This window comes from Triturus cristatus, chromosome 1_1 (genome assembly GCF_964204655.1).
Source record: "Triturus cristatus chromosome 1_1, aTriCri1.1, whole genome shotgun sequence".
Taxonomy (NCBI): domain Eukaryota; kingdom Metazoa; phylum Chordata; class Amphibia; order Caudata; family Salamandridae; genus Triturus; species Triturus cristatus.
In genome coordinates, this window is record NC_140579.1 from 1,072,571,636 (window position 1) to 1,072,598,092 (window position 26,457).

The window sequence follows — 26,457 nt, forward strand, 5'->3', positions numbered from 1 at the left end:
GGTGTAGGAGGGATAGGAGTTACCTCTCAAACCTCCCAAACAAGACATAGTGGACTATGTACTTGGTCTCTGATCCAGGCTGGTTGAGTACTCAAAGAAGGCAAGTAAAAACCTGGAGGCCAGTCAAAAATTGCAAAAAGCTTGGCATGACCAAAAGGTTGTCCTAACTGTTTACCATCCAGGCCAGGAGGTGTGGGTGTTGGAGCCTGTGGCCCCAGCAGCTCTCCAAGATAAATGGAGTGGACCCCTCACCATCACTGAGCAGGAAGTTGAGGTCCTTGGCACTCTCAGGAGCCCCCACATGGTGCTCCATGTGAACAGGCTCAAACCTTTTGTAGACAGCGCTGACATCATGGCAACTGATGAGGGACAGGAGGAAGAGAGTGACCCTCTCCCTGATCTCCTCTCACAAAATCCTGATGATGAGTCAGTTGATGGTGTAGCCTTGTCAGGCAGCCTCACTGACCAACAGCAGATTGATTGCAGGAAGGTCCTCAATCAATATAGGCATATGTTTTCTTTGACACCCAGTCAAATCACCTGGTGTACCTATGAAGTGTACACAGGTCAAGAATATAATCTACAGGCAGCCTGACCATGTCAGAGATTGCATCAGGACCGAGGTCCCAAAGATGCTGGAATTGGGAGTGATTGAGCCATCAGCTAGCTTTTGGGCTAGTCCAGTGGTCTTGGTACCAAAACCTCACACCCAGGGTGGTAAGAGAGAGATATGAGGGTTTGTGTTGACTACAGGGGACTAAATGCAGTCACTAGGACTGATGCTCATCCAGTTCCTAGGCCAGATGAGCTTATTGACACGTTCGCCTCAGCAAAGTTCTTGATCACATTTGACCTAACTGCTGGTTATTGGCAAATCAGACTAGCTGAGGAGGTCAAACAAAAAACAGCAGTCTCAACCCCTAGTGGGCATTATCAATTTGGGATGCCCTTTGGTTTGAAAAATGCACCTGCCACATTCCAAAGGCTGGTGAACAAAGTTCTCAGGTCTGGAAGCCTATAGTGCAGCATATCTTGATGATATAGCTCTCTCCATCGGGGAGGAACACGTGGTCCACCTGAAGAACGTTTTGGAGGCTCTGCAGAAAGCAGGCCTCACTATCAAGGCTACTAAGTGCCAGATAGGGAAGAGCAAGGTTGTGTACCTGGGCCAGCTTGTGAGTGGAGGCCAGTTCAACCACTTCAGAGCAAAATCCAGACCACAATCGACTGGGTTGCTCCAACTACCCAGACTCAGGTCAGAGCTTTCTCGGGCCTGACTGGGTACTACTGGAGATTTGTAAAAGGATATTGGCCCATAGTGAATCCCTTGAATGATCTTGGCTCCAAGAAAATGCCCAAGAACGTTCAGTGGACAGTTAGCTGTCAGAAGGCATTTGATGATTTCAAGCAGGCCATGTGCACTGCTCACATTCTGGAGAGTCTTGACTACTCCAAGCAATTTATTGTCCAAACAGATGCATCTGAGTTGGGGGTAGAGGCTGTGTTGTCACAACTTAATGCAGTAGGCCAGGAGCAACCAGTAGCTTTTATTAGCAGAAGGTTGACCCCCAGAGAGAAACGTTGGGCAGCTATAGAAAGGGAAGCTTTTGCTGTGGTCTGGGGCCTGAAGAAGTTGAGGCCATACTTGTTTGGCACTCACTTCATTGTTCAGATAGACCATAAGCACCTCTTACGGCTAAAACAGATGAAGGGTGAAAACCCCAAATGTTTGAGGTGGTCCATTTCCCTGCAGGAGCTGGACTATACAGGGGAACATAGACCTGGGAGTAACCATGCAAATGAAGATGGACTCTCCAGATATTTCCACTTAGAAAATGAAGACTCAACTGGGCAAGGTTAGTCTCATCTTCTTACGTTTGGGGGGGGAGGGAGTTGTGCAGGAAAGTAGGATGTGCTTCTTATGGTTACCCCCACTTTTTGCTTGATGTGATGCTGTTTTGACTAGTCTGACTAGGATCCTGCTAATCAGGACCCCAGTCTATCTGCCTTCTCCCTAAATTGTTGTGTTGAGTACCTAGGTACACCCCAGATTGGATACTGGGATACACTTATCAGTCCCTAGTATATGATACTAAGGTACCCAGGGCATAGGTACCCTAGAGGTCTACCATGGGCTGAAGCATGCATTATGCCACCCATGGGCAACCATGCAAAATGGAACTACAGGCCTGCCATTGCAGCCTGTGTAAGTTGGTGCATGCACCACTTACTAAAGATATAGGTTTACTATATATTAGGGTCCCTGCACTTAAAACCTATAAATCACCCCATAGCAGGCCTTTACAATCCTGAGGGCAGGGTGCTTGGTTCTAAGTGAGAGGGTGCCCCTGCATGAGCAGGACACCCCTGCAGCCTACGGAGTCCATTCTTCCGGGTTGTCAGTGAAGCAGCCATATACTATATTGAGATGCACCGCGTAATCGCACGATGACCATCTTGAAACCGGCTGCAACGAATCCTATCATGTTTGGTATCAAACATGTTGGGATCATACCCCCACACCCTAAATGGTGTGGGGGTATGATTCCAAGCACTGGAAGAGCCCTCCGTTAGGCTCTTAGTGTTCCTAGTACCAGCCTTCTAGTCCTCGGACAGCACAAAATGGTTGCTGCCCACCAGAGACACATTTCTGCCCTCCTGCTGCTGAGCAGGGGAAGGTAGAACAATAGACATCCTGTCACAGGGAGGTGTAACCACCTCCCAGACAGGATTCAGTGTATTAGGGCTGGGTGGGTGCGCTTGCCAGTGCCTGAAAGTCTGCATGAGGGGCGCATTTTGTGTCCCTCTGCATAGTCCAGTTTAAACCAGCTCTGGCGCAAAACTGGACAAAGGACATGGGAGTAACCTCCCCCGTGTCCAGAGCCTCCCCTAGGAGGGTCCCCTCATTCGTCCCAACCCTCTCCTTAGGGTACTTAAGGGTTTACCTGGGTGTAGGTCCCTAGATTCGTCGTGGGATAAGATTCAGAACTGAAACCTCAGCACTTCTACTGGTTCGGCACTCTGGACCTCGCTGGACTTCGTTTGGGCCTGACTTCATCTCCCTTCCAGTCTGCTGCATTGTCTGTGCCTGTGCATTATACAAGAACCTTCCAGGGCCTGTGAAGCATCAAGGACTACAGAAGTAATCTCCCTTGGAGTGAAGGAGTCATTCCGCTGCATTTGCAGGCACCGCAACTAAGTCGACCGGTCTGCAGATGTATTGCAGAGCTGTGGGCTCTGCAACACAGGTGGTGGTTTTCCTCCGGTCCCGACGCCTGCTCTACTTTCTCACTAAGTTTGAGGCCAGAAGTCCTTGTGGGGGTTGCAATAACCGAACCCCTGAGTACCGTGTTCCCTTTGCAGTTGCAAAGGATTGTTGTCGTCTTTGCAAGAAGATCTTCAGGCTCCAAGTTGCCCCAAACTCGATCACCTCTAGTGACCAGAATCTTCAGCCACACCACATCATGTGCATCGTGACCTGCATCTTTTGGTGAGCTGCTTGAGGTCCTTTCGCGACTCCTGTGCCTCTGGCCTGTGGTTCCATTTGAGGGTCACATTTGTTTTCTTTGGGCTCCCCTGATTGCTTGGGGGCCTGCCCTGACTCCCCTGCTTGTGGTGAGTCTCCTGGACCTTGCTGGTCCCAACCGTGCACCTTCTGGAATTCCTGCGTGGGTTGCATTTGCCCAGGCTTGTTTGTGCTCCCTCAGCATTCGACATCCTTTGTGGGAAAGCTCGTATCCGGGTCCTGGTCATCCTCAGCGTCGCCTGGTCCTCGCAGCTGCAGAGTCAAGGTCACTGTCATCTTTCCTGAAGCACTCGACATCGGAGGGCATTCGTATTCCAAGTCGCCTGGTCACCCCTGAGTGACATAGACGCTGCCCTCTCTGCTTTCAGGTACTCCTCTTCAAGAATCCACATTTGGATTGCTCCGCACATCTTCTCCTCTTTGAACTGCTGCACTTTCCTGGAGTCCTCCATTGGGTTAAACGGCGGTTTCCGACTCCACTTCACACCTATGCACCTGGCTTCCCTGGGATAGGTAACTTGGGTACCACAGTATCCACGGGTGGGGTGGCTCTCCAACCTTCTGTCTTCCAGGGGGATTTCTCAGGGTCCACTGGGAAGGGTCCCTAATCTTTAAAAATCCAACCGCGATTTGCATATAGACTCGTACGGAGCACGCAGTCGTGTTTATACATTACACACGCTCTCTGTGGGGTCCCTATCTACTTACCCTGGGTTGTTCTGTGGGTCCCTAGCTATTCTACATCCTCTCAACATTGTCTTGACTCGATTTATGGTTCTTATACCACTTTCTAAGTATATGGTTAACTGATGAGCTATGTATCCCAAGAAAGAGAATAAACTTATCCTCATGAACACCACTTCCCCTCTTAAATTCCTTTCCCCAAGCCAGTCAGCCTCCAAATTTTCGATGAAGACCTTCAAATACTCCTTCATTATGCTATTACATAATACCTGTTATCCATTCCATCACAATTTGTTCCATGCAATTCTGCACAGCCCTGCACTTAAAAAACACTTCATGTTCATATTCCTCTACTCCATCCATTACCTTCTCCTTCATTGGCAGCCTATACATCCAAACAGCCTGGCTGGTATTCGTTCTTTTCATATGTTATACAGAATACTAGAATGCTGTTACACATTCACCAATGGTTTGTGATCCGGATGAATCTCTAATCTGGTACTCCAAATGAATATGTGATAATGCTCCATCACCCATGTGCAAGCCAACAGCTCCCTCTTATTGACAGAGTAATTTATTCCTCAGGTTCTCAATGCTCTGGACTAATGTAGCATACTCCAGTTTTTTCTTCCCTTCTCTCTGTGACAAGATACCACCCACACCATAATTGCTTGCATCTACTGATATGACATAGTATTTAACAATATCCTCCACCCTCGTAAATGGCTCGCATTTACTAATAAAAGACAACAACCTTTGTAAACACTTCTGCCCACCCTTATTCAATTTTGCTTGTATAGTTTTCCACAGAGTATCAAAGAATTCAGTCAGTGCCAGGAATTACACAAACCGATCTTTCATAGTAGATAATTCATTGAAGAATTGATGGATCACTTGTCAATCAAATAACATTCTGCTGTATTGAAAGTTCATTATGGAGTGAACAAATCCAATAAATGTTTACCCTTTCAGCAGGTTCAAACTGCAAGTTTAAGTGTGGTAAACAAAGTAGCACCAGATAAATATTAAATGTTTTCTGGAAGTTTGGAATCATATACCATTGTTAAAACTACTCAAGTCAATGCATATTCTCAAATCACCTGCGCTCTTGAGTGAAATCACTACAGATGATAGCCAATCTACTGACCCTGTTAGAATAGAACTAATGGTGCACGCATCAGGTGGGATAAGGTTAATCCGGAGAGGTTCCTATCAAAGTTAATTGAGGTCAATAAACCTCTTTTTGATATCACTTTGCGTGATATAGCAGGGGTAGTTTGATCACGATTGTTCTAAAGCTCTCCTAGATTTAACGGTGGCCCTTAATACAAAAAAATAGATCACAGTGAGCCATTGCTGAATGTAAAACAAGATATGAACAGGTGTTATCTAAGATGAAAACTGCAATAAAGGAAGAAGCCTGGGATACCTGATAGAGTAATGATAGTTAACGCTTCAAGTTTTAGGGTATTCATATTTTTTAGATTTCCCTCTGTATTTATCCATAATTTTGTTGGCAATTTTGTCTGTATTTATTTTTGCTTTCCCTTGATTGTGTAATGTGGCTGCATTGTGTATATTTCTACATGTATTTAACTTATAAATGTATACTCACATTTGAATGCCCAACATGTTTCAGCTATATACAGTACAATATAGTCATCTAAAAACATTTGTATTGTACAACAGAGTGAACAGCTGTACATCTACTTGTATCTGAGCTTCATTAGGATTGTTTTTCTCTTTTCTCAACTCCCCTTACCTGTCAATCAGCACACTCACTTTTCCGGCATTTGTGTTTGACAGTAGCGAGCTTTATTCAAAGAAGACATGTTTTCATTATTGAAAAATAAATACAGACAGGAAAATAGACAGTTCTCTATATTTATCTGTAAATGTCGGTAAAAATAGAAAACCAAGAGCCCTAATGTTAATACAGCATTTTTCAAGGAGATAAACAGGCCCCTTTTTATGGAGCTGGTTGCTCTGACTTTAGAAGTAGCTTTGAAGTATCCTTTTAATGTTGTTTAGTATTTCATGTGTTCCATCATGTTTTTTGTAACTAATTGTATATAATCTGTTAATGTTGTAAAATATAAATGTGCTCAAATATATATTCATTCAGTACTTTTATAGTTTTTACAACATAAAACTGAATAACATTTGTAAGAAAGAAAGAAAGAAAGACTTATTGGTTCTATCATAGGCTTTACAACAAAGACAATATATCATTCAGTTTTCCTCTGTAGGAAAATATCACGTTATTTACCGTTTGGCTCAGAGGAACTACCCCTTTCTTCAAGGTGATGTGGTGCATACACTCTATATAGTTCCCCAATTTTTGGGGAAAATCAGCCTTTAATTTTTCCACCAATTTCCTTTTGTATGTCCTTTCTTTGACATCAACCATACTGCCATCTCAGAGTGCGCTACTGTGAATCAATCTCCCTCTTTCTGTGGCATGTATGCTATTCTGTGTTTTTCTCCATTTAAAATCTAAATCAGCCCAGAAATACTCAAGCAATTCAATTTGGTGGCCCTTCTGCCCCACCGGCCTTATATCAGTGGGTAACAACACTCTGACATCCTACTGTTTCTTAAACAATTCCTTACCTAATAGGTTATACCAGGTACGAGTCCACCATGACTCCCACATCAACTCCATGAGTCTGCATTATACAATACTTCAATCTTCGGTTTGTATGATTATTACTTAACAACATCTAAACTGCAGTCCAATGTCCCATGTTATTCTGGAGTGTATTGAACATGATCTTCTGTCTCTCTGCATACCCATCTGAAATGTATTCTCCTTTTCTAATTGTTACAAGTTTGCTGGGTGATACTAAGAGTAAGCTTTGGGGCTCAAACTAACGTGTTACAATTGTCTTCCTTCTTTTTCATAAATTCCCCTTTAGATTTCTTTTACACTACCCTTTTTAGGTCAAAGCCTACCAGACAGCGCAGCTCTTTGGTCTGCTAAAGACATCTTGTGGACATTCAGAAAGCTCCATGGGAATGCATTCTGCCCGTTGCATACAATTGGCTTTGTGGTTTGCAACTCACATTTTCTGGCTTTCGACTTGCTGGTACTATGTATTTTAGGCTATCCAGGGTGAGTTTGTCCCTTCTTAGGAGCAAACCGTATTCACACCAGCTCCCCTTGTATTCTTCCACAGGTTCTCCTTTGTGTAAAAAGGCCAATAAATCTTGTTTTTATTTTGTCACATTTCGTGTGCATTCAAAGACCGAGGTAAAATGTCAGTCACTGTCTTCCGAGGGAGCTTGGAGCTTACTTTTCTTTCTCTGACTTCAAAGTGAGAGGATTTATGTGACAATCAATCTTGCTGGATACTGTGGGTAGTCAAGGTTTTTTTTTCTATCAAACAACAACATTTAAATGAACTGTGCAAGTATTTCAGAATATATCAGAATTAGGAACATAAATGAAGCACATTTATTTGTTAATTCTGAAGTGCGTTGGAAACAAATTCTTTAATATGATCAAAACAAATCATTACACTGCGTGATGCCGTTTCCACACATTATTGTTTTTTGTACTGTATAGTTATACTAGTAAAATTGTTTATCTTTTCAAATGTATTGGTCATTTCAACTGAAAGTGTGTTGTCTGTAATGGCAGTGTGCTGCCACATCATGCATATGCCTCTATTTTGCACCACTCTACTCCACAGCACTGCACTGTAGTCAGTACCACTCCACACCACTGCACTCTGTGCAACTGCATTCTATTCTGCACCACTGCACTGTACTCCACTTCAATCTTTGCCTCTCTACTGTACTCTACACCACTGCACTCTACACCACTCCAGTCTAGGCCACTCAAATCTACTCTGTACTACTCCACTCTATGCCACTCTACTCCACTCTGCAGCACTGCACTCTATGCCACTGCAATCTACGCCAGCGCACTTTACTCTGTAGCACTCAACTCTACGCCCCTGCACTCAATGGCAATCCCCTGTATGCCACTCTAATCTACTCCGCACCACTGCACTCTTCGCTAATGCACTCTACAAAAGTGCACTCTATGTCACTGCACTCTACTCTGCACCACTGTACTCTCCACCACTGCTCTCTATGCCACTCTACACCACTGCACTCTACGACACTACTCTCCACTACTGCACTCTATGACAATGCACTCTAAGCCATTCTACTCCGCATCACTGCACTCTATGCCACTGCACTCTGCATCACTCCACTCTATGCCACTGCAGTCTATGCCACTCCACTCTACACCACTCTATGCCACTGCACTTAATGTCACACTACATTATGCCAACTGCACTTTATGCCACTCTACTCTGTACCATTTCATTCTGCACCACTGCACTCTACAATGCACCACTATACGCCACTGCATTCTGTGCCACTCTTCTCTGCACCACTACACTCCATGCCACTGTACTCCACGCCACTGTACTCTACTCCACTGCACTCTACTATACAACACTCTATCATATGCCACTACATCCTATGACGTTGCATTGTACACTGCTAAACTCTATGCAGCTCCACTCTACGCCACTATACTCTGGAACACTCTATGCCAATTAACTCTACACCAGTCCACTCCACTCTAATCCACTCTACTGTATGCGACTCCACTTAATGCCACTCCAATACACAATACTCTCTGCCACTCCACTTTGTAACATTCTACTCCGCTCTTTGACATTCCACTCTACGACTCTCCACGCCACTCTCCTCTACGTCATCAACTTTAGCCATGCTGAACAGCGCCCACATTGGTGTACAACGTGGCTCAAATACATTGGCAAAGCCAATAGCTTTTGCATTTGCGACACCTTTTGGCCTTACGAATGCTTGATTATTCTTGGCACTGCACTCTGCAGAGAAATAACATTAGCATCCGTACTTGGTTTATACTTTATTTTCTGTATATATCTTTCCAATTGTTCTATGCTGCTGACAATATTTATGGTGGCCTACAGAGTGATGTCCATGCCAGTCACAAGCTTTCTTGAGGTTTTCCACAAATCTTTTTTCTTTATCAAAATATACTTTCTTATCATCTGATCTTATGTAATGTTCTCAAAGTCACAATCTTTCTTGAAGTTTTTTTAAAACCTTTTTTCTTTATTAAAATCTACTCCTTTATCATCTGATCTTATGTAATGTTCTCAAAGTCCCATTTGGCTGCTATTGTTTTCAGCACAACAACACAATGGCCAAGGCATTCATTTTGTTCTTGGCCTTTTGAGAAGATGTTTAACACTGTATTATTCCGTCTTCCATACTCTTTTTCCATCTGATGGACCCCCTAGATAAACACATGCCAGTGCCTTACAGCTTTCAGTGCCCTTCTCGGTTTAATTTCGTACAGACCCCTAGGTCCAAAACAGCGTTTTAATGATGGGAGTTTTCTTTGAACCAAGTAATCTTCCTCTTTCAAAAACCCTACCACATATGCCTCAAAAATGTCTAACTTCATCTCTCACTAATGTGATGGCTCTAGTGGAATTAGCAAGACAAAAGTTAGCAACTGTGCACTTACCGTGCCTAGAAATTAATGAATCACCAAGGCATGAGTGAATAAATATATGAGCAATAGGTAAACATAAATTAACACAACAACATTCATCACTGTTGTCACTGTTAAACACAACAAATTCAAAGAGTCAATGTAAATATGGTTGCACTACAGAGACACTCAGTATAGTGTTGTGTTGAGGCTGGACTCTCAACAGGATTTGTGATACTGAAATAACATGCTAGAGATAAAATCCAAATTGGCAAAGTCTTGCTATGTGTGCAATACCATCAAGACCACAAACGAACTCAGTTTACAGAACTCAAACTAAGAAAAAGATAGCAACAATTCAAAAAGAACAGTGTGCTATCAGACAGGTCTACCAAGCACAGTTAACCTGCAATAATTGACCACATATTTAGCCTTTATACCACTCCATAGAATATGGCTGTGGTGTGCTGATTTACTACACTCAAAATGGCTTGAGCCCCACGTGCTGATGCCAACTGGCAATCTGTGCACTTTCAGGTGACAAGGCGGTTGCTGGTGTTGAAGTGTGGGTGCACCAGGCCACAGTCTTCCTCACCAATGTGTTACCACTTAGACACTGATTCAGCCATTGACCACCCACTTAATTCCACCAACACCACATAAAAAATGTTTTAGCTGAACCCTTGGGCCCAAATCATATGTTGAATCTCTGTTTGGTTGATGTCTTTGGTGGTTTTCTGCTGCTGCTTCTTTTCTATAAAAAAAATCTACTGACCATCGCCAATGTTTGGTCAGTTCAAATTAAGAACTAAAATTCCTATGATTTATTAACATACACAGGGCCACCGCAGTTTTTCGATTTTTTTTGCTGCTGGGTTTTCTGCATGATTATGAATTTGCCACATTATCCATCATCTGCTGCATAATCAACGGATTTTTTCAACAACAAAAAAAATTCTGCCTCAAGCAGATCAAAAGTTACTTAAAACAATGTGACACGTGTTGTTGCACAGTGGCATGTCCTTCACAAATGTTGACTGGTCAGCTTTCTGTTGCTTATTGCTGTATGTGTGTGTTAAACTGATACTGACGAGGTGAAACATGTGCCCAGACAGTGTTAACGTGTAAAACTGACAAAATAAATTAAGTAATACTATCCCAAAAAGCGTCACATTTTGCCGCATAATTTACCTTTTGTTGCTGCATAATTTAGTCAACCCGGCCACATTATGTCATCCTCCCATGCCGCATAATTCCAGTGGCCAGTGTCATACATGAAAGGGAGTGACAGGAGCCCAGAACTAACCGTGATAAGTGACATTAGCAACTGACATCAATTTGAACACACACACATTACCACTCCACTGTCTACCCTTGCACTCCACGTTCCTCATTACAACACCGCATGCTCGTACATTCCACCTGTCCATACCACACAACCACACACTACTTTTCACCTCACTCACGTGAGTCTGTGAAGCCTTAATTAAGGCTAATTGAATCAGCGGAGAAATAAAGGGCAATTTAGCTAGGACTGCCTAAACGGGAAGCATGTCAAAAGCTGGACGTGATCTAAAAAATTATTAACAAACAACATTTAACACAGGCAGCAGCTGGCAGATGGGTGATCACTTTATTTGCCATTCAATTCTTTTTTATTTTCCTTAAATCGAAGGTAGTCTATAAAACGGAACTACTTTCTCACCCCAACACTGTAATAAGTGTGCTACAAAGTGCACAGTTGTACCTCCAAAAGTACCAATAGCACGTTGAAACACGTCTATCCTTTAACATATTGAACATATTTATCACTGTAAAAAGGCATAACTAAGATCACTAAAAACAGAATTCAATATATACAGATATAAATGTAACATTCAACTTGGCAGCTAGTGCAAAGTTCATGGTACAGAGAAACACGAATAACTGTAAAAAGGAATACTAGCAGAAACGTGGTTTGTGCAAAACATTGAGGGTATTAAGAGCGAGTTGGCGCTGAGGGAGACATTATTACAATATTTGAAGAACATTTTCACGAGGGATATGATGAACCTTATAAGAACGGTGCACAGCCTTTCCCTTAAGCGAATTCCCGCGTTTTCTCATCATGCATTCCGAGCTATTAAACACGGCAAACATTTTGTGACATCTTTCCCAGAATGCTGAGTAAGCTGTGAGATGACAGTCAATTTCACCATAAGAATTTCTTTTAGTTTTATATCTAACTACTCTGTCACTATCTATCATGATTGGACCGTCCTGCAGTCTTATCAATGACGAGAAAACACTTTGAAATGCGCTTTCCCACCTCTCCGGCTGAACAGCTTAATTGTCATTGTGGGTAAACTCTCTTGAAATGTATGACCCCTTAAATGAATAAGAGAGGCACGTTTAAAAGAACAATACAGAAACTGGATTGGCAGTGCAGTCTAAATAAGATAAGGGGACAGGGGTGAGGCGCTGTGCAATTTCGATACGTTTATGTCCTCTGTTCACCTTTAGGGGAAGCAGTCTCCATCAGTACGGAATTGCAGAATGTTGTAGCTGTGGAAAAAAATGGCCCCGCACAGCAATGCTCTGTGTTAAGAGTAGGTTTAAGTAGACATTGATTTGTGATCCAGATTAGACTTTCCAGCTGGATCGTATGAAAGGAGAGTGTTGCTGGAAGAGGGGCTCCCATGCCAGGCTGAAAGCCGTACAACCCAGTAGCAACTTTAGGCTGCTGTTGAATGTCACTGTGGAAAGTGGCCATGACGTTTTGGATTCGTAGGCTACACAGGGGCTTGTGGCAGCCAGCTAAGTGCTTTTAACTGCACTGCAACCCTGTAACAGCTCGACATTCTGGGCCCTAAAAAGCTGACCTTTGAAAATTGATCAGACAGCATCAGAGTGTTGTTTGCTTGGCTTGGTCACTGGCAGTTGATGAATGTCCTTGGCACGGTCTCCTCAGCTTGGATGAATGCTTTTGATGCAACTTGCTAAGACCTTATAAGTCACCAGCGTTTTCATGCCCATCTGGATTCCTGCCGAAAAAGCATCTGTTTCTCATACATCTGCAAAGTCCCTATTGGGTTTTCGGGAGAACCTTTTACACTAAATAGAACGAAATCAGCCTTATAATATATTGCTAAGGCATCTAATTGTTTTATGAACCGTCTGTCCATTACATCGTGTAGAGGTGCCACACTGAGGAAGATCGGCCGATTCCTATGCAGGGTCAGTCGAATTCCTATGCCTTATCATTTAGTGCCCCATTTCCAGATACGCCTAATTTTGTGTGTGGCACGTTTTATGAATCAGAAAGTCATACATACCTTCAGAAGTACACAAGATATATGCACGCAGGTGGAAATTTCAAAGGCATTGTAACCTTAAATCTTCATAGGAAAAATATTCACATGCAATCCAAGCTTAATGGCTTGTAGGAAGCTTCACATAAAACTACAGCCTGCAACCTTTGGACGGTTCATTCTCCTTCCTGGATTCCCTGAAGGATTTGGACGAGACTCTCCAACCCACAAATGTAGCCTTGGTCAGGCCCTTCGTAGGTGGTGCAATTGTTCCTGGACCCCTTGTAGGTGGTGTGGGCAAAGTCAATCATGCGAACATCCACTCTCGGGAAGATGTTTCCAGAGCTGGAGTTGGGATTGTCTGGGGGGTGCTTGTCAGAGGCTGGCGAATGCTGTGCTGGTTCGTGACCCTCATAGATTATGAGCAAGGAGCTGGAGTAGAAGCGGTAGGAGCTTTGGCCCTCAATGACTGCCTTGAGTGACTTCAGTTGGAAGATGATGGACTCGATAAGGTCTGTACGTAGATGCTGACCATTGTGCAGGAAGTGGTAGAGTGCTTGTCTGAAGCCGTCTGCCGAAAGCTTCCTTCCATAGTACTTGTCCTTACAGATGTAGCTGCCAGTGTTTGTCTGGTAAACCTTACAGGAAAAGAAGATTATATCAGTTGTTAATGTCCCATGTACATGTTGACAATTCATATTATGTGTTAACTGTTTGTTAAAGATGCCAAACCCATACAACATTATCTACCAAACATCTGACTATCCTCAGCAACGATTCTGCCTGCCACCTAACTATATAGATGGCCAATTAGTTCAGTTCTCAATGCATTCAGGCAATAGTAGTCAGACCTCTATTTAGAGTTAAGTTGGTGTCAAGTGTGGCTATTTAGAATTTTTTAGATGGGCTACACCCTGGCTGCTCTCACTTCTTAAGACTTCTGTAGGCTCTGTCAGATCTGATTGCTTATTTTACAATACAATTTTTGACCCAGACTTGGCTCATCTATGAACACACCTGTACGAGAGCTGAAAGCAATAGGTAAAATTCAGTTGTTTACAACTCCTTAGTATAATCAAGCTTAAGGTGAGAATGTGGCACTACTTGAATTGGAGTTCTATTTTGCCATTAACATGCTTCCCTTTCCCAAATCGGTGTTGTTATCAAATATGTTAGTCCAATTCGTTTAATTGAAGATAACTTGTGGTGCTACTTCCATGATGCATTGATTTGTTAATGGAATGCCCTAGAATTTAAAAGGTGTATCCTGACGATATGGAATAATTTGGTTAACCCAGTCATGCTTTCATCTTTTCACAGCCATCCTTGCCTATCCTAACAGCTCAAGCATCTCTTGGTATACCTGAAGGACTGAGATTGAAATACATCTCTTCAGTTACACGGGTGATTTGATCCAGTTGGCAACCCATCAGCTCATGTAACTCCAGGTATGAAAGAGAGCATTTTGACAAAAGCTCTTAACAAGAGACCTTCATCGGAAGGAGATATTCACCTCAAACAAATTTGTGAATGAAGAGGTGAATGCTACTATGAAGATTAAGGTGAGTCTTCCTACAAGCAGTACAGGTTCAAAGAGGTAGGGTAAAGTGGTACAAGACTGTCCTTTGTGTGCATTACTCTGTCATGGGTGGATAGGCTAATTCTAGTATATGCCACTTCATGATGCAAAGTCCCGTTTTATAATGGGAAGACCCGTATCTGTTGCAGGAACCGCCTGCTTTTCATTGCTATAATAATCAAGTGGGCAACCCAGAAAATAAGCTCTTTTTTTCCAGTAAGCAATTGTAGTTATCTCATCGATTGTACTTCAAGAATAAACCCACTATTTTTAGGGAACACTTTGAGTTGGGAAAATGTTATTATTGTTTTTAAGATGACAAACATAAATCCTAACATGGAGACGAGTGAGAAGGAAAAAAAAATAGTGAATTAAAATTACCTCGACTTTTCCAGCAGTAAGACCTCATGGGGCTACATTATTCTTGTATTGTTATTTAGAAGTTTTCACACACTTGTCGAGGCACACATGAGAAATAATAAAACCAGTAAAGCTGGTTTCCACTATTTGTTTGTGTATATCAAATTGAAGTCCACAGAATACTTCAGGATTTCCTTTCCATATTTCTGTATTGTTTCTTCTTTTAACAACCACATGTGTGTACAAAACAGCCAACACGTGTTTCGTCCAAAAGGACTTTTTCAAGGCTATTACGTATTCAGAAGTCCACTGAAACCATAATCAATCCAACATTTAGGATAGCTAAGCCAACCGGGCAATATATAACCACTTATTTGGATTGGTATTGGCGTTCCACGGATCATATGCCTTCCGTTTTTGGGATGGCCTTGTTCAGGTCATAATAAACCTGTTACAGAGTTGGCGTCTCGACTCTTAGGAAAGGAGATGACTGTTATTTAGAAGTCACTATATCTAAAGGAGAGCATCTCAATTTATGCTGCTTGTCACTCAAAGTAGGATTAGATTTGGCAGTCTGCTTGTTCAAAGGAGGAATAATTTCGAAAAATGGATTTGCTTATGTACAGTATAGCCCACTTTATTCTTGTCCAAATTCCTTTAAAACCCCTTGCATGAAATGTTTTGCTTTAAAACTCCTTCATGAACATTTGATATTTACCATTTCACAGGTGTTTCACAAAACGATTGGTGAGCTGTCACATAGTAGTATGGCTTGCTTTCAGGGGCACTCTCCAGAATGGTCAGCAAATTGCAACATTGGAGCAGACCTGTTACGAAGCAGGAGTACCATGGGCCGTATTTCAAGCTACAAAAACTTGGCCTCTGCCTCTGTACTGGGTAGTAGAAGAGAGCCATAACTGGGGCACAACTGGTCCATCACACCTCTGCATCCGAGGGCCCCTCCACCTGTTGCACTAATGATTGCTATGCTCCTAGGACAAGGCCCCCTTTTTAGGTCTCGGCTGCGAAGGCTGCGCTTGCGCAGTCTCGCTCCGAGATTTAATGACTTGGAGAAGAGGGGCTTGAACCCGCCCCTCTTCTCCCCTGTTCTCCATTGGCTGGCCTCGTAAATGCTGGCCAGCCACTGGAGAAGAGGTCAGTCACTCCCATTAGGCCCCGTCCTTTTCGGATCGGGGGGCGTGTTTTTTAAAGAAAGTCTCATTCTCTCCTCCAGCCAATGGCTGGAGGAGAGAAAAGACAAACACGCCCCCGAATCCGAAAATGCCACTGCCTTTCTCCGAGGCATTTCTTCTTGACCTCGGAGAAAGGCAGTGGTGTGCCTTTTACTCTGCCTTGTTTCTTCTATTTCATAAGGCTGAAAGACTGAACTGGGCATGCTAGGATTTAATCGAGTGACTGGTGGGTTACCCCCAGATCCCGGGAGCAGGCTTCAACATAATGGGCCATATGTAGTGGTATGTGATCCTTAAGGAGTCGAACTTATGAAACAAAGTGCACCTTCCTGATGTTTTTGGATTTAAAAGATGGGAGACAACCTACTGACTTAGGGCGGTGGGAAACTCCGAGTCCTGGGATTTGAAATACGCGACGCTGGGCCCTTTCAAGAAGGAGCGGATGTGGCACCTACGCCATTTCCGCCTCTCCCCCACAGAACTCCTGCTAAAAAAAATCTCACGTCTCTGCTTACGGAGAGTCCATCACCACCTCGTCTTTACCTACTAAATCGCCTTTACTCTTTGCTTCCCAAGTGTACCCCGAATGAAACGTCTGCTAATCCCGCCAGTGTCTGATAAAGCGTCCAATAATGGGGCTTATTAAACCCCTCCCAGGCTCGGCCTCTTCTCTTCTCACTGCCGCCCGAACCCGCCCCTCTCCCTTTGTGCTGCTCCGAATGGCGCTCCGTGGCTCGCGGGACCCCGCTGAGAAAGTTACATCTCCCGGGCTCCAGGGCTGACCTGAGGAACTGAACTGATAGGAATTTCAAGGCCTGGTAGGCCTGCAAGGCCCATGCTGGGCACCTTCGGACACAAGGGCGATGCATTAAACTCCTATTTGCTGCACACCCGGGGAGGCCAGGATGACGGTGAAAGGGCCAAGGCTTAGAATTGACCAAAAAGCAAAGCAAATCAAATCAGCAAATGGTAATTTACGGAAGGCAAGATTCGACGCACGAAAGCACAACTCAACCGACCACTAAAGGGATGTTAAACATGTTTTAAAAACATCTTTCGGATGCATAGTAGATTCATTTCATGCATAAAGTGAGTGGAAGCTTTGTCTACGCGATAGAGGTGGGCGAGCCAACAAGCAGGGGGAGCCAAGCCAGGGTTCTGGCTTAGTTAGGTAACCTAAAAATGTCTGTTATAAAAAAAGAATACAGCGGCCCCTACCCCCACACACAACCTTCCGGTGGGCCTATCCGTGCTCACCCCTCCCCGCTGCAGCCTGGGCGGACCTGGGGCCGCTCCTTCCTTCTCTCCTCCCCTGGCCCGAGTGTGCGCTGCCAGCGGCAGGAGGAGCTGCAGCATGGCGGCCACGGAGAGCAGCCGAGTATGCGAGACGCAGGGCTGCTGCAGCCAGGCCAAGCTGCAGTGCCCCACCTGCATCAAGCTGGGCATCCAAGGATCGTACTTCTGCTCGCAGGTAGGGGAGGGGATGGATTCGGGCCTGTGGGGGAGCAGTAGGGTGCGTGCATGTGAAGCCCAAGCGCCGGCACTCACGCTGTCAGCAGTGAACACCCTGCCGGGGTTTGATTTGGCTGATATGCCCGGGCACGAAGCTTGCCTCGTCTGTGTAAGAGGGTGGCACCAGCTCCACTTTGAGCCGGGTCCTGCTCCTGTGCAGGTGCAGAGGGGCCTAGCCCGTAGCTGCGATCAGGTGGTGCGGGAGTTGGAATGAGTGTTGGCGTTTATTTATATAGCCCTTGAAATATGGGGTTTGACAGAGCAACCCTACACCTTTTATGCAGTTTGCGAGTTGCACATAAGCTCGCCCTTCGCCTTAATCTTTCTTAAAATGTAATTTTGGTTCACAAGTTTCTTTTAGGATTTTCTGCACGTCTCTGATTCTCTATAAACCTCCATCTTTTTACAACTTTGTCCTGCTCGCCGCGTTGCCACAACCTCCGCTATCTGCAAGTCAGTCTCTCTGCACGTGGGTCCCATGCCTTTCTCTCCGTTTCCTGACTTTATTTCTACCAATCTTATTATTCTTTTATTTCTAGTGTATTTCAAAATGACCTTGCCCTAAAAAATAATTTGATATGTTGTACTGTTCTGCGGGGGGTTAAGTTAATTTTTTTTTAATTTTTATTATTTTTTATTGACCCTTTCCCTAGTCGTTGCCCGTTACTTACAGGGACGCTCTGTGCCACCGGCATCATTACGAAGATCTTTAGGTCAGCAGTAAAGTAAAGGACAGCGTTTCTTTCAGGTGTGTTGCAGGAGGTTTTGAGGCCTTCAGTAACTTCTGAGATTGACACATGACAGCACTTTATGCAGGGTTAAATATAGTTAAACGCACCTCCGTGTCATCACGCACTACATGAAAGCACTTCCCACATATGCTTAAAACAACAAGCATTTACAATGCAACGGTCTCGGCATTGTTAAAGTTAGAGCTATTGGCATTGCTCATGACAATGCCGTTTCTTTAAATGTTTTAGAAACAAAAACATAAACAAAAATAATGTCATGAGCAATGCCAATAGCTCTGACTTTACCAATGCCGAGACCATTGCATTGTAAATGCTTGTCTTTAAAGTTTCAAGTTACTAGATGACTTATGTGGTGACAGAGTCATCTCATGATCTTAAATTACTGTCAGTGTTAAAGATAATTGAATTATCATTAATCAAACCTCACTTAACAGCAGGACTGCCAAAGACATTTTTGAAGATGACAGTGCACCTTATGTCATAGCTTGCTTAACATCCATAAAAAGTGTTTTTTTATAATAGGTGCATGGTGAAAGTTGTGACGGGTAGAAAATTATTTTTTGCAATGGGAAGGTGGGATGGAATATTGAAAGGAGAAGACGGAATGGAGTTGGGCATGCTTGGAAAGGTGTGGCTCACAGCTGAAGAAGCATGTTTGAAGTGCGACATTGAAGGCTTGCAGGGATTAATAAGTCCTAAATTCATGCAGAAGAACATTCGCTCTAATGAAGTGAGACATGAAGGTGGCATGAATAAAAGTGTGCCCAGTGTACGTGGGAGGATTGAGGTGAAGGGTAGCAGAGTGCAGAACTCACAGGGTGAGTTGAGTAGTCGCAAAGAGTGTCAGACAGCTTCAGGGGTGATAGACTAAGAATCGTCTTACACCACGGGGGAAGGAGGTTGATCTGGGCTGGGCCTTGCTTTTGGCAGAAAGCCAACCGACTTGAAGTTGGAAGTTTGAGATTGGCTGCTTTTGAGGAAAAGTGAGGAGCACACAGGCTAGAAAGCTGATGTCCTTGTGTAGGAGAGAGAAGGCATATATCGGCATAGCCACAACTAAGCCATTACAGTACTCAGCCTTTCTCATGACTAGTGTGTTAATTGGAACAGGAGATGGGGATGTATTTTACTTATATTGAGTAGTTGGTATTTTGCTCCGGTGATAGCCGTACAAGTGATACAGTGGAGGTGCCATTTTAGGTGCATTTTTGTGTCAAATAGCACACCAAGTTGTTGAGCAGACTTAGAAGCAAAGAACAAAGGGGTTCGTGGGGGAAAACTTATGGGGAGTTAGGGAGAAGAAGATGGGTTAGGTGTCAGAGGAAAATAGATGATTCCACGTTTTTATTAGTAGAGCATTAGTGATGGTAGAGCCATTCAGCATCGAATGGCCACGAGACATAAAGGGAAAGAGAAGATTTGAATATGGTCAAGATTGAGATGATTGGAGAAACCAAAAGAGGAAAAAATGTGACCCAGAGAGTTGAAATGAGGTGAGGGTGCAAAACACAAAACTGAATCCTAAGGGCTGCCCTCAGTTAGGAGAGGGGGGTGAGGGCAGGTCTGAGTGCCATGAAAGTGAGAAGTGATATGAGAGGAACACAAAGAATCGTTTAAGCCTACTGATGGCAATTCCGAGAGACAAAAGTGTGTTCAGGAGGATAGAAGTGCTGAATGTTAAATGAGTTTACTATTTGCGAATTAACGGTGGGAAATGGAGTAATAAAGCCCGGAAGTGCATCTTAATAGCGCTTTGCGGGAATCGAGTGGAAGAACAGACGGTGGCGCTGTAACCCAGAGTCTGTGTGTGATATCAACGCAGGCGTCTTCGAAGTAGCTTACCTCGAGTACCAGCGAAATTCATATCAATATTTACACAAATGAAAAATGCATATCTGGGAGGCGCCCGAGCTGCTGTCACTGCCGATCAATAGGTTTCAGAGCTCAGGATGCCTTAGTCTGAAACCTCAGGGACACGTGTGAAGTATATTTACGTGCTTAGCCTTTCAGCAGTTTCAATTAAGGAGCGCTGTAAAGCTCGACATTAATTCTGGTATCTCGTTTACAACTCAGGCCCTGGGAGCCGGGGCTCTAACCATGATAGGCAGTTGCACATCGGCTTATTAAAGCCTGCTTTCCACTTGCTCCCCAGTTGATCACTCACCCCGTGTGGATATCAGAAAAGTAAAACTGAACACCTTCATCTACAATTTTTTTTTTTTTGTGAACAAATTTTATTCGTCATATACACATTTAGCGGAGCTCTGTAACCCAGAGGCTTCCGTAGCATCAATGAACAAAATCCTGGCTTTGACATTTTTCTCATGAAATACCAAAAGAAAATTACACAAGGGACGTGCATAAAAAATGCAACCCCACTAAACAAACGAACATAGAACACCCCCCACCCCCACCCCATCGCACCGCCAATCCAGCAAAAGCAGCAAGTCTGTTCGGAGCTACAATTCTACCCTCGCTATGGACCATGTCCGTAAGACACAACTTCGCCCAATACACAAATGTTACATGCCCCCCCAAAACAAAGGAGAGAAAGACTGCCACCCACACAATTATTCCGCTGGAGTGGGTTCCAATTCCAGTCCCCTGTAATCTGCCCATCGTTTCCAAATTTTATAATGTTTACGCGGGCAGCCCCGTGCCACAAAAATGGGGGCCTCTAGGCCCATGCAGAAATCTAGCCCTGCCTTCCATACTGATACGGAGGGTGCGGCCGTCGCCTTCCAAACCCTCGCTATGTCCCGCTTAGCAAGAGTGAAGCCCAGGAGCATCAGGTGGCGCTTGTAGACATTGCCCCCTATATCGTCCATAACATGCAGGAGCACTAGTTTAGGAGACCGAGGGAGATCCCAACCCAGAACCTCTGAGAGGCATGTCAGTACACCCCGCCAGAACCTAGTTAGCGCAGAACAATCCCATATAGTATGCAGCAGCGTCCCTTCTTCATGCAAGCAGCGAAGGCAATTCGGGGATGCCACCAGACCCGCCCTATACAGTCTAACTCTGGTAAAATACACTCTATGGAGGTATTTAAACTGGATGAGTCGAAAGCTCATGGCGATGGCCGCCCCACGTGGGGAGGCCAGGGCCTCCGTCCAGTCCTCCTCCTCAAGCGGGCCCACATCCTCCTCCCATACCCCATGGACACGTTGCAGAAACGTGGAGCAGTGTGTCACAAGGGACTGGTATATTTTCGATATCTTATGGTCCCGCAAGTCCCCCATGAAAACGTTCGCCTCTATTGGACTGAAATCGTCCAACTCCTTCAGACCCGCCAAGCTGGGAGAAAGAGCATGCCGGAACTGCAAATATTTAAAAAATTGAGTGCGCGGCATTTGGAAGTCGTTCTGCAAATCTTGGAAGGATTTCAGGATAGGACCACTCATGACATCCCCCAAAGTGGAGATCCCAATCGCGTCCCAGTCCTGGAAGCCGGGCAAGGTCGCCAACTGCGGCAGGCCTCCATTTCGCCATAGCGGCGTCTCTCTAGTTAGGCGATTCCACCAGCCCATCCTCCGCAACGCCTGTCTCCAAACCTGAAATACCAATTGTGTCACACTCGGCAAAGAGTGCCGCAAGGGCGCAGAATAAAGGAGTGTATGCAGTGAATGATCTCCCATTAAGCGGCGCTCAAGGCTATACGCCGGATCCGACCTGTCGCCATACCACCATTCATTAAGGACCAGCAAGTGGGAGGCCATATAGTATGAGAGAATGTCGGAAGTAGCGAGTCCCCCGCAATACGTGGATTTAAAGCAAGTACGGAGAGCCACCCTCACAACCCGTCCGCCCCAGAGAAACTGACCCAGCGTCACATTCACCTGGCGGAACCAACCCGAGGATATAGGATATGTATGGTTTTGCAGCTGATACAGCAATCGAGGAAGGGCAACCATCTTGAAAATGGCAGAGCGGCCATATATATATAGGGGCATGTGGGACCAGATTCTGAGATCTTCACGCACCCTCTCCATACCGGCACCAAGTTCCTTTCCCAAGAGGTCGACCGAGCGTCCGAGAGGAACACGCCCAAATATTTCAGCCCCCCACGTGCCACCGGCACCGCGGAGGCCCAGGCACCAGGGTCAGCCCCTCCCCCCAGGGCCCAAAGGGTAGACTTACGCTCGTTCATATACAAGCCGGTAGTCTCCCCAAACACCTGCATGATACGCAACAGCCGCGGGCCAGTCCTATCCAGCTGCGTAAGAAAGAATAGCACGATACGATCCGACAAGCCATTGGCCCATTCGAGCCCTGATACCTGCGCATCGACACGCACCCAAGCAGCTAGGGGCTCCATTGCCAGGGCAAACAGATAGGGTGACAGAGGGCACCCCTGCCTGGTGCCTCGACCAATAGAAAAGACCGAGGAGACAGAGCCAGCCACACGCACAGACGCTGTTATGTCTGTGTAAAGTAAAGTCAGATAGGAGAGAAAGCGAGGTCCTAAATTCAATCGGCGTAGGAGGGCGAATAGATATTCCCAGCTCAATGAATCAAAAGCTCGATCCATATCTGCAAGCAACAGGGCCGCGTGTACCCCCAAGCTCCCCACTGCTGCAATTGCTGTATGCGCTCTGCGTATATTGTGACGGGTCGCCCGCTGGGGCATAAACCCGGCCTGGTCGGGATGCACAATAGACGAGACGTGAGGACGGAGACGATTAGCAAGCGCCTTGGCCAAAACCTTAGCCTCTACGTTAAGAAGGGAGATAGGACGATAGGATGCATGGTCTTCAGGAGGCCGGCCGGGTTTGTGAAATACCACCACCTCAGCATGCCGCCAGTCTCTGGGCAAACGACCAACCTCCCTAGCCTCCTCCACCACCCTACAATAATGAGGGCCGAGCTGCTGGGAGTATCGTTTAAAGAATTCATTGGGACCCGGCGCCTTACCAGGCTGCAGCTCCTGAAGAGCAGAGTTCAGTTCATCTACCGAGAATGGGCGATCAAGATCCGCGCTTACTTCGTCGGTCAGAGTCCTGGGCGGAAGGTCATCTAAAAATCGGGCAATAACCTCTGCCGGCAAACATTCTCGGGGAGCATAGAGGTCCGCGTAATAGGCCGCGAAGCTTTCTGCGATGGCCGACGGATCCAAAATCGGTACTACATCGGGTCCAACTACACCCGGGAGAACAAAGGAACCTGTCGCCCCTTGGCACAATCTATGTAGAAGTTTGCTCGATTTGTCCCCCCACTGATATATCCTGCTGCGGGTTGCCAACCACGCCTGGCGGGCTTCGTCCAGCAAAAGGGAGATCCTGCTGCGCTAGCAACAGTTGGCGGCGGACGCGCCGCCCCCCCCGCCTCCACTGCGCGTTTCTAGATCTAAGATCTTCGCCTCCGCCCGCACAAGAGAGTCCCTGCGGGCCTTGCGTGCCGCCACGCAGAAGGAGATATCAACCCCATGGAGCGTGGGCTTCATCGCCTCCCACAGAGACGCCACTGCCGACACCGTTCCCACATTTTGCTGCAAATAATGATCTATGGCGTCTCCCATGTGTTCCCTGTATTCCGCCTGTTGGAGGTTCCACACGGAAAGACGCCACCGGAATGGTCCTCGCCCAGAGCCAGCACGCAGCGTAATGGCCACCGGCGAGTGATCAGATAGCCCCAGAGGGAGAATATCGGCCTCCACCACCCTGCCAGCATCACCCCGAGACACAAAGATATAATCGATACGAGAGAGGGAGCCGTGGACCGCCGAGAGATAGGTGAACCCCGGAGCCCCGCCATGCAACCGGCGCCATGGGTCATCCCACTCCTGGCCCATCACGAGGGAATGAAGCTTGGTGGAATTACCACCCATCGGGGCCCCGTCGGGCCTCCGCCTGTCAAGAGCCAGATCTAGCACATCGTTCCAGTCCCCACCAACTACCGCCAGACCCCTTGGGATGTCTGCCCACACGGTCACAAGCATCTCAACAAAACCCCAGGACAGCGGCGGTGGGGCATACACGCTCCCGAAAATCACAGACTCAGCCCACAACGTACCCTGTAGGAAAAGATATCTGCCCTGCGTATCACCCCACACTCTAACATGGATGTAAGGAACTCGTCTATGGATCATGACTGCCACTCCCAGTGAACCTCGCACAAAGCCCGCATGGAACACCTGGATATATCCAAAACGCTGAAAGCATAGTGCTTTCGTCCCCATAAGGTGTGTCTCTTGGAGCATCAGGATGTCAGCACCGGCGCGTTTAGCCTGCTTAAGGATAGCGTCACGCTTGATCTTATATAGCGCCCCTCTGATATTCCAGCTCACAATGAGCAGGGACCCCAAGGAATCCAGCAATCTACCCGTGGTGGCGGCCATGCCAAAGCATCAGAAACAAGAAGAGCCCCGGTAGCCCAGGACATGTCACACAGCGCAACCCCGACCCGCAATTGGACAGTGCGATAAGAAAACAACAACAGCTCCCAAAACAACCCCACCAACCTCCTACCCCCACCCCCCACCCCGTACCTCGAAAACAGTGAAGTACCTGTCGCGGCAGGCAGTGCCGGCAGACCCCAACAGGGGGTACCACCCCACACCCACCAATGGATCCCCAAACTACAGCCCATCATTCCCTAGTCCCCATCCCCTCCTGGTATAACCAACAGGGATGGCAGCCCTCAAAGAACTCCCCTGACCGCCATAAACATATCAAAGAGTCATGGATGCGCATATATAAGGATAAATCAGTCTGCTGGTGCTATTTGATCCAACGCTGACCCCCCGCTCGACGGTGCACCACCGGACCTGGATCACCTCCTGGACCTGGAGCGGCGAGACCTCTTCACCCGGCCACCAGGCACGCCCCGGGTCACCCCGCTCGAGGATGAGTCAGATTCCTTCCCTGGCGGGGAATGAGGGCGCAGCCGCACCGTCTCATCCGTCCAACGGAAAACCTCCTCCGGAGAGTCAAAGAAGTATGTGCGGGAGCGGTAGACGACCTGCAGCCGGGCCGGGTAGAGCAGCGCATATGGAAGCCTGAGCTCCCGCAGGCGGGCTTTAGCCGCAAGAAACGACTGTCGCAGTTGCTGAGTCTGTTTAGTATAGTCGGGGAATATAAGGATATGGGCATTGTTAAACTGCAAAGGTTCGTGGGCCCTGGCTTGCTTAAGGATCACATCCCGATCATGATAATTAAGTAGTGTTGCAATCACTGGCCTCGGCCGGGCCCCGGGGGGAGGCTTCTGCATCAGGGCTTTATGTGCCCGTTCCACCACAAAGCATTTTGAAAGGGAATCGATTGGTAGCCAACTCTCCAACCACTGGGTGAGAAACCTCTCCATATTTCCAGACTCGCATCCTTCCGGAAAACCAACAAAGCGGAGGTTGTTACGCCGGGCCCTACCCTCCACGTCCTCGACCCTAGATGCCAAACCCCGCTGGGTAGTCTCCAGAGACGCCACTTGTTGCTGCAGGGTAGTCACCACATCCTCTACCCCCGAGATCCGAGTTTCAGTCTCAGTGATGCGTGCCACCGCATTACGCAGGTCCTGGCGCAGCAACATTACATCGGAGCCCACTGCCCCTATTTTGGCATCCAGGGCGTCTCTGGACTGGGTAATAGCCGCCAGGAGGGCAGCATTGTCCGGTACAGCACCATGGGCCCCACCCACTGCCCCGGCGGAGCCCCCCGGGCCCGCAAACTTGTCCAGCGTGCTCTGCTTGGAGGGTCCTCCACTGGTTTTATCCCTCGTCATGATGAGTCGGGCAGACCCTCGCGATCCCCCTTCCCTCGGGAAGGCGCTGTCACCGTGTACCCCGATAGGGTTTCGTAAGTAGCTCAGGACGACACTATTGTCCGGCAACGGTCCGCGCAGCTCGATCCAACTGCCGATGCGGCCGTCTGGGAGCCCTCGCCGATTGTCCCTAGCCCTCGTGTGTCAGGTGGCACCACTCCACACCACCCAACGGACGGATGTCAGTGCCCCTCAACGACCCCACGGGCGATGAGAGCTCCGCCAGGGCGTCCCAGAATCGCTGCACAGGCCCCCAATGTCGCTGTGTGCCCCAGAGCCTGAGTCCTCAACGGTGCC

At 46.5% G+C, this 26,457-nt stretch overlaps 1 protein-coding gene across 1 annotated transcript in view; it reads right to left on the bottom strand.

The window, feature by feature from the left end:
- Window positions 1-11,328: 11,328 nt before the first annotated feature.
- The window catches only part of IP6K3 (inositol hexakisphosphate kinase 3), a 211,243-nt gene continuing 196,114 nt past the window's right edge, over window positions 11,329-26,457 (bottom strand). The window contains exon 6 of the mRNA XM_085651166.1: window positions 11,329-13,647. Within this exon, the coding sequence (XP_085507292.1) occupies window positions 13,186-13,647 (462 nt within the window). The 3' untranslated portion in view covers window positions 11,329-13,185. The remainder of the gene's footprint in view (window positions 13,648-26,457) is intronic.